This window comes from Cryptomeria japonica, chromosome 4 (genome assembly GCF_030272615.1).
Source record: "Cryptomeria japonica chromosome 4, Sugi_1.0, whole genome shotgun sequence".
In the NCBI taxonomy this organism is placed as follows: Eukaryota; Viridiplantae; Streptophyta; class Pinopsida; order Cupressales; family Cupressaceae; genus Cryptomeria; species Cryptomeria japonica.
The window spans coordinates 118,078,540-118,086,712 of NC_081408.1; the positions used below are offsets into that span (position 1 = coordinate 118,078,540).

Consider the following 8,173-nt stretch of genomic DNA (forward strand, 5'->3'; position numbering starts at 1 on the left):
AACTTGCACAACAATTGATCTTTCTTCTCTAACGAAAATTTTGTTTTCAGAAAATATATTACGTAAAAAACTCAAACACAACTACAAATTTAAATGACCTTATACATTAAAATTGGAATAGATTTAGCAGATATCCCAATACCAAATTTTATTGAAACTTGAATAAATTTTTCATTACATGATATTTTTTTAGCTGTTTATGTTGAGAAACATGTGTCTCAACCTTGCAGTCTTTTTCTGGAAAATTCCAGAATTTGTTTGAGGTAGTTTTCCACATATTTATGCATTGGAAAATGGTTAGTGAGTTGTTAAAAATGAGTCTTGTCCATAGTAGAATATAGGTGGGCCATTTTTAGAGTCTTAATCACTCATTTTGTGACTTTTAAGAGGGTCTAAACTAGGGGACAAAATTATGGACGGGATTACTATTTTAACCTAGTTGTTTTTCCATTTTGGAAATGTAAATGTCAAAAATGGGCACCATGTGGCATGGTGGTTAAGCCCATGGTTTTGTAAAACCACAAGTGGTTTCCAGGTTGTAAAATCACTATAAAAGGAGAGTTTGGGGAGGAGTTTGATAATTGAGTTTTTTGCAAGACTGGATGCTAGAAGGAGTCTCTCTGAGTTCGAGTTGTGGTGATGCGCTCCTGTAAGAACTTGCATTGCAAGTGTATTGTAATCAGCTTGATTTGATAATACATTGTGCAAGTTTTGGAGGGTGGGGTTTTTCTCCCAGAAGGGTTTCCCCACGGTAATCACTGTGTTATGTGTTCATTGCTATTTTGTTTATGCTTTATTATGCATTTCTTGATATCTTAGTAATATTTAAGTTGAAAGTTGCATAACCATCCTCTCAAGATTAGCGTAGGAAGCATTTCCGCACACCTTTGCTTCCTTACAAGTGGTATCAGAGCCTGGCCAATTTTGGTTCTATTTGTTGGGTACAGGGTTTTTTGAGCTAATCAAGGTTTGAGTGGAAGCTTGTGCAAAGTTTTTCATTTCTGTGTTGCAGGATTGAAAAGATGGCAAGCATTTCAGGGAGGATTGATGTAGAGAAGTTTTCTGGCACAAACTTTGAGATGTGGAAGCTGAAGATGGAAGATCTGTTGATTGATCGAGATCTATGGGATGCGATTGATGAGAATAAGCATAGGCCCGCAGATCTGACTTTAGTCGCACAATATGATGTGACTAACAGAAAAGCTAAAGGTCTCATCAGATTGTGTCTTGCAGACTCTATTCTGATAAATGTCCATGAAGAATCTACTGCAAAGAAGCTTTGGAAGAAGCTAAGTGAGATCTACCAAGCAAAATCACTTGTGAACAAGATCTTCTTAAAGAAAAAATTGTATTCTTTGAGAATGGAAGAAGGTGGTTGAATTTCTGAGCATTTGGAAAGCTTTAATATGTTGGTAACTCAGTTGACCTTTGTTGGGGTGCCAATGGATAAAGAAGAAAGATGCCAAATCTTGCTATGTTCATTGTCAGACTCATGGGATAGCCTTGTGATGGCCATAGGGAGCACTGTAGTCATCTTGAAGATGGAGGATGTTATTGGTTCTCTACTTTCTGAGGAGATGAGAAGGAAGGTTTCTCTGAATGCCAAAGAGGCTCTGAGTGTTTGAGGAAAACCAAAAGAAAGAGGCAAGAATGAAAAGCAGAATGGCCATTCTAAGTCCAAGAATAAGGGGAGATCAAAATCTCCTAGTAAGTCCAAGGTAATTTGCTGGAATTGTGGAAAGCCCAGACATTTCCGAAAGGACTGTAAAGAAGAAAAGAAGAAAAAGAAGAAGAAGCAAGATTCTGATTCTGAGTCCGAGAAGGAAGATGGAGATGCTTTCATTGCACCCTTGGCCACTCATGCAGGTGACAATGCATGGTTAATAGACTCAGGTGCATCTTTCCACATGACTCCTAATAGAAACTGGTTTAGTAAGTATGAAAATTTTGATGGTGGTAAGGTGTATTTGGGTGATAACTCAGTACTTGATATTGTTGGTCGTGGAAGTATTCATGTGAAATTTTCTGATGGTAGAATTAGAAGATTTGATGGTGTCTTGCATATCCCGGGACTAGCAAGGAATTTGTTATCTGTTAGCAAGCTAATAGATGCGGGTGTGCATGTACAGTTTTCTGAAGCAGGTGTGAAAATGGTAAGAGGTGCTATGGTGATAGCAAGAGGAAGCAGATTGGGTACACTGTACCAGCTTGATGCATGCACAATTGAGTGCAATAGTACTTTTCATAAGATTGTGAAAAAGACTACTCAGTTGGAAAAGGAGAGGGTTTCTCTTTCAACAGATGGTCGTGGTTTTTGGGTACCCAAGGGTGCTCTATCTACTGAATCAAAGTTTCCTGTAGAGAAGACCATGTTATGGCACCAAAGACTTGGCCACATAGGTGAGAAGGGTCTACGGACCTTGAAAAATAAGAACCTTGTTAATGGGTTGAATGATTGCAATCTTGAATTTGACTTTTGTGAGCATTGTATTTATGGAAAACAAAACCGCATTCAGTTTTACTCCAGTTCTTATAAGTCTTCAAGTATTTTGGATCTAATCCATTCGGATGTATTTGGTCTAGTCGATGTTTCTTCTATTGGTAAATCAGTTTATTATGTTTCTTTCATTGATGATTTCAGTAGAAGAACATGGGTTTATTTTCTTAGGAGTAAAACTGAAGTTTTCTGTCATTTCAAAGAATTTAAAGCAATGGTTGAGTTGCAGACTGGAAAGAAAATAAAATGTTTGAGAACTGATAAAGGTGGTGAATTTTGCTCCAATGATTTTGACACATTTTGTAAAGATTGTGGTATTAAAAGAGAGAAGACAACTCTGTATTCTCCACAATAGAATGGAGTTGCAAAAAGAATGAACATGACCTTGATGGAGAAGGCTAGGAGTATGTTGAGTGGAGCTGGACTAGAACAAAAGTTCTAGGCTAAAGCTGTAGCCACTGCCTGCTACTTGATAAATAAGTCTTCTACATCAGCTCTTGTTGATAAGACGCCAATGGAAGCGTGGTCAAGCCACAAGCCTTCACTTAGACATCTGAGAGTGTTTGGTTGTGAAGCATATGCTCATGTGCCAAAGGAGAAGCGGACAAAATTGGACAACAAAGCTGTTAAATGTATTTTCATCGGATACAGTTATGGTGTAAAAGGATACAAGCTTTGGAATCCTATTGAACAAAAGGTATTTTATTCAAGAAGTGTTATTTTTAGAGAAACCAAGCCTTCTTCTGTTACAGTGTAGCTAGAACAAATAGAACAAAAGAAAGATGTGATTCAACTACCTGCTACACCGGAGAAAGTTGAATCGAGGCCCTTAGAAAGACAAGAAGTTGAGGAGAGCTCTATGAGCTCTGAATCATCAGAGGAAGAAGAGGTACCTGAAGCTGAACCTGAACCAGATCTTGCTCGAAGGTCTACTAGACAAAGGAAACCACCTGAAAGGTATGGGTATTCTCCTGATGATTGGAGATGCATATTTGCATTGAATGCTAACATTGATGAATCGAGATTTGTAGAAGAGGCTCTTGGTATGAATGATTCAAAGTCCTGGAAAATAGCCATGGATGAAGAAATGGCAGCTCTTAAGAGGAATGAAACATGGGACCTTGTACCATTGCCTGAAGGACGAAAGCCTGTTGGTTGTAAATGGGTGTTCAAGAAGAAGATGGGTTCAAATGGAAGCATTGAGAAGTATAAAGCACGTTTGGTTGCAAAAGGTTACTCTCAGGTTGAGGGAGTAGATTATGGAGAGATTTTTTCTCCAGTAGTCAAAATGACATCCATTAGATTTTTACTTTCTATTGCAGCAGCCTATGATCTAGAGATCGAGCAAATGGATGTGAAAACAGCTTTCCTTCATGGATATTTGGAGGAAGAAATTTACATGACACAACCAGAGCACTATGTGATGAAACGTAAAAGTCATTTGGTCTTTAAGTTGAAGAAATCCTTGTATGGTTTAAAATAGAGTCCTAGGATGTGGTACCAGAAGTTTGATACATATGTGTTGAGTTTGGGATTTGTGCGATCTAAATCTGATCACTGTATATATTTTAAATCTGATGGTGATCGTTTCTTAGTCATTGCCCTGTATGTCGATGACATGTTGTTTATTGGCAAAGGAAAAGGTTTGATTGCAGAGTTAAAATCTCAGCTCTCGATAAAGTTTGAAATGAAAGATCTTGGTGCAGCTAGGCATATTCTAGGAATGGAAATTGTAAGAGATAGACAAAACAGAAAGCTTTGGCTAGGCCAGAGCAAGTATGTTGGTACTATTTTGAAAAGATTCAATATGCAGGATTCAAGACCATTGAGTGTTCCTATTACAATGGGAACAAAGCTTTCTAGTTCACAGTGTCCTACATCCCCATTAGAAATGGAAGAGATGAGTCGAGTACCATATCAAAGTGCTGTTGGAAGTTTGATGTATGCTATGGTCTGTACAAGACCAGACATTGCCCAAGCAGTGGGAGTTCTTTCTCGTTATATGTCTAATCCGGAAGAACACATTGGGATGCAGTAAAAAGAGTTTTCAGATACTTGAGGGGTACTTCAGAGTACTCGATATGTTTTCATGGAACAAGAAATGAGCATTCCTTAGATATTCGAGGCTATGTGGATTCAGACTGGGCCGATGATGTTGATAGAAGAAGATCCACTAGTGCATATGTGTTTACATTATTCGGTGGTGCAATCAGTTGGATGAGCAAGCGACAGGCTGTGGTCACTTTGTCCACTACTGAGGCAGAATATATGGCAGCTACTCATGCCTGTAAGGAAGCCATCTGGCTAAAGAGATTGTGTTCAGATATACAGCTTAAACAGGGTGCAGTGACAATTTACAGTGACAGTCAGAGTGCAATCTGCCTAGCGAAGAACCCTACTTTTCATGCCAGGAACAAGCACATTGATGTACAATATCATTTTGTGAGAGATATGATTGAGGATGGCATGGTGAAGCTCGAAAAGGTAGAAACTTTGGTGAATGTTGCTGATGCATTAACTAAGCCCGTGAGCACAGAGAAGTTCAAATGGTGTTCAGAGTCTATGGGCCTCTCGGCCCCTAGCAATTAAGTCCATGATATTTTGGATCCCCTGACTCTTGCAAGGTGTTCGACAAGTGGGAGAATGTTGAGAAACATGTGTCTCAACCTTGCAGTCTTTTTCTGGAAAATTCCAGAATTTGTTTGAGGTAGTTTTCCACATGTTTATGCATTGGAAAATGGTTAGTGAGTTGTTAAAAATGAGTCTTGTCCATAGTAGAATATAGGTGGGCCATTTTTAGAGCCTTAATCACTCATTTTGTGACTTTTAAGAGGGTCTAAGCTAGGGGACAAAATTATGGACGGGATTACTATTTTAACCTAGTTGTTTTTCCATTTTGGAAATGTAAATGTCAAAAATGGGCACCATGTGGCATGGTGGTTAAGCCCATGGTTTTGTAAAACCACAAGTGGTTTCCAGGTTGTAAAATCACTATAAAAGGAGAGCTTGGGGAGGAGTTTGATAATTGAGTTTTTTGCAAGATTGGATGCTAGAAGGAGTCTCTCTGAGTTCGAGTTGTGGTGATGCGCTCCTGTAAGAACTTGCATTGCAAGTGTATTGTAATCAGCTTGATTTGATAATACATTGTGCAAGTTTTGGAGGGTGGGGTTTTTCTCCCAGAAGGGTTTCCCCACGGTAATCACTGTGTTATGTGTTCATTGCTATTTTGTTTATGCTTTATTGTGCATTTCTTGATATCTTAGTAATATTTAAGTTGAAAGTTGCATAACCATCCTCTCAAGATTAGCGTAGGAAACGTTTCCGCACACCTTTGCTTCCTTACAAGTTTAGACTCATCCATGGAGGACATAAATTTTTATTAAATTTATTTTTACATGATAAACTCTAACAATGATAAGTCCCATGAACAAGCTGTGTCTTTGAAATCAAATTCAGATGATGTCAAAAAAAGTTTGCCGTACCATTAAATAAAACGAGATTCCAACTACCATGTGCCTTGTCCACCACTAAAGTTAATTTAATCGTCTCGTTGCACTTATCAAGAAAAAATTAATGTACCATGTCCCTCTCCACTTGCCTTGAAGCTAATGATCTCCCCTGGTTAGTCCTTCGCAATAAACGGTATTCTTTCTCCGCCACTACTCGCCCGGAATATCAAGTTTCTGGCGAAATAAACCGCCCCGTATTATACTTTACCAAAGAAGTACCATAGTATTGAGTACTATTGATTGGGTGTAATTATTACCCAGGTAAAGTTTATGTTGATTATGAGCAGCATAGAATCCGAAGTTGTATTTGTATAGTTCACCTTGCTTCCATTTGAGTGAGCGAGGTTTCATTTATAGAAGGAATCCGTTGGAAAGATGAGGTAGTCGTCCCTGATGTCGTCTGAGATGTTGTTCCCCTCTCATGTTCTTCAAACCCCGAGCTTGACTTTGATCTAGATGTTGATGCGTAGCTTTCGCTATTACTTATAAAAGCAGGGTTTGAGGGATTTGGTAAAGTCACTGAATTGCTAGAGAGCATCAATATAACATTAGACATAGCTGGACGAAGTGTTGCATCAGCCTGTACACACAAAAGCCCAACATGAATGCATCTTAAGGCCTGCTCCTGGCTGACTTGTGATGCCTTTGAGTCTACCAGATTCAGCGCATTTCCTCTATTGAATATTTTCCATGCCTGCATGACATCTCATTAAGTCATTAGAGAATTTTGGATGCTTGCTAATATTGAAAACTAACAGATGAGGATCATGGGAAGTAATAAATCATGTTTCTTACCCATTCTAACAGGTTTTGCATATGATGTGGAAGATCAGTATCACTGTTTTTCCTTCCACTGATGATCTCAAGGACCACCACTCCAAAACTGTAAACGTCTACTTTAATTGACAACTGCCCTCGCATTGCATACTCTGGAGCCATCTAACCACTGGATTCAAATTAAAATTATCATTAATGTCTAGTTTTCAAAAAATGAAAATATTTACAATGAAATATAATTGGCTTATAAGTAAAATTATTTATAGAAAATATTCTGGTTTAAATAGCTTAATCATCAGCAATTTTAATCTAAAAGCTCACAAGCTGCATTATCATGACGATGCTTACTATGTGCCTGCAACTCTTGTATGAATATGTGTCTCATCTTCAGGAAAAGGTTTGGCCAAACCGAAGTCAGCTATCTTTGCATTGAGTTTGTGATCAAGTAAAATATTATTTACTTTTATATCTCTATGAATAATTCGCAGCTGTGAATCCTCGTGAAGGGAGAGAAGCCCACGTGCAATTCCAACTACGATGCTATAAGGCTTTTGCCAATCCAACTCTCTACCCTTTTCTGAATCTGTTATAGATCAATATTTAAGAACATTTGTAACTTGTTCATCTTTCCTAAATTAATAAATTAAGGTTGAATGGCAACTTACCAAAGAGGAATGTGTCCAAACTCTTGTTAGGAAAATACTCATAAACAAGCAGCCTTTCATTTCCCTCCGCACAACATCCTAGCAGCTTTGCAAGGTTTCGGTGTTGAACATTAGCCACCAGTTTCACTTCATTCATAAATTCTCTGTTTCCTTGTGTAGATTTGGCAGAAAGATTTTTCACAGCTATCTCATTTCCATTTCTAGTTATTCCCTAAAACACAGAAAACAGATTTAGAGCTCTCCATTTAAATTGACATTAGTTTAGACCAAGATTAGACTATTGACCCACCTTGTAGACCGCACCAAAACCTCCCTGTCCAAGTTTATTTTTGTAATGAAAATTTTCTGTGGCTTCTGCTAGCATGTCTAAACTGAAGGCAAATTGTTGCTCTTGCATAAGCAAGCCGGATTCGGAGGAAAATCTATGCCCCTCTGTATTATTAGAAAATAAAGAGACAAAAATGAGTTAAGCTTAGAGAAAATGTTAAACTAAAACCATAAGAAGAAATAACCTTAAAAATTAGAAAAGGATTCGCAGAGCACCTCGATTGTCAGCAGTAGTAGTTGTTGGCCTACCATGAATGACAGATTTAACACCTTTTCTTAATACAGTCAGATAAAGAGCTAATGTCAGAATTATGCCTCCCACAAGACTGAGAACTGTGGGTAATGTTTTTGAAGACTTTCCTGTAAAGTACAATTCAGTACTTATATGTTAGAATTCT

General features: G+C 38.1%; 2 protein-coding genes across 2 annotated transcripts; both read right to left on the reverse strand.

Moving 5' to 3' along the window:
- Nucleotides 1-6,202: 6,202 nt before the first annotated feature.
- Nucleotides 6,203-7,902, reverse strand: LOC131874743 (cysteine-rich receptor-like protein kinase 44). Its single transcript, XM_059218649.1, has 5 exons — nucleotides 7,738-7,902; nucleotides 7,449-7,659; nucleotides 7,132-7,366; nucleotides 6,802-6,952; nucleotides 6,203-6,700 (listed from the first exon to the last, which is right to left on the reverse strand). The coding sequence occupies exons 1-4, from the start codon at nucleotides 7,843-7,845 to the stop codon at nucleotides 6,946-6,948; spliced, it is 561 nt and encodes a 186-aa protein (XP_059074632.1). The 5' UTR covers nucleotides 7,846-7,902; the 3' UTR covers nucleotides 6,203-6,700; nucleotides 6,802-6,945.
- On the reverse strand, nucleotides 6,323-6,945 carry LOC131874928 (cysteine-rich receptor-like protein kinase 44). The gene is made up of 2 exons (XM_059218887.1): nucleotides 6,802-6,945; nucleotides 6,323-6,700 (listed from the first exon to the last, which is right to left on the reverse strand). Exons 1-2 carry the CDS (start codon nucleotides 6,943-6,945, stop codon nucleotides 6,323-6,325), a joined length of 522 nt encoding a protein of 173 aa, XP_059074870.1.
- Nucleotides 7,903-8,173: the final 271 nt, after the last annotated feature.

What these genes read in the sequence shown, in the direction of transcription:
- LOC131874928 (XM_059218887.1), bottom strand. Translation starts at nt 6,945, where the DNA reads ATGGCTCCAGAGTATGCAATGCGAGGGCAGTTGTCAATTAAAGTAGAC. An exon ending in TGCAAAACCTGTTAGAATGG is followed by an intron (nt 6,701 to 6,801) that starts GTAAGAAACATG and finishes GATGTCATGCAG; the next exon opens with GCATGGAAAATATTCAATAG.
- LOC131874743 (XM_059218649.1), bottom strand. Translation starts at nt 7,845, where the DNA reads ATGCAAGAGCAACAATTTGCCTTCAGTTTAGACATGCTAGCAGAAGCC. An exon ending in GTTTTGGTGCGGTCTACAAG is followed by an intron (nt 7,660 to 7,737) that starts GTGGGTCAATAG and finishes TCTGTGTTTTAG; the next exon opens with GGAATAACTAGAAATGGAAA. An exon ending in TTTGGACACATTCCTCTTTG is followed by an intron (nt 7,367 to 7,448) that starts GTAAGTTGCCAT and finishes GATCTATAACAG; the next exon opens with ATTCAGAAAAGGGTAGAGAG.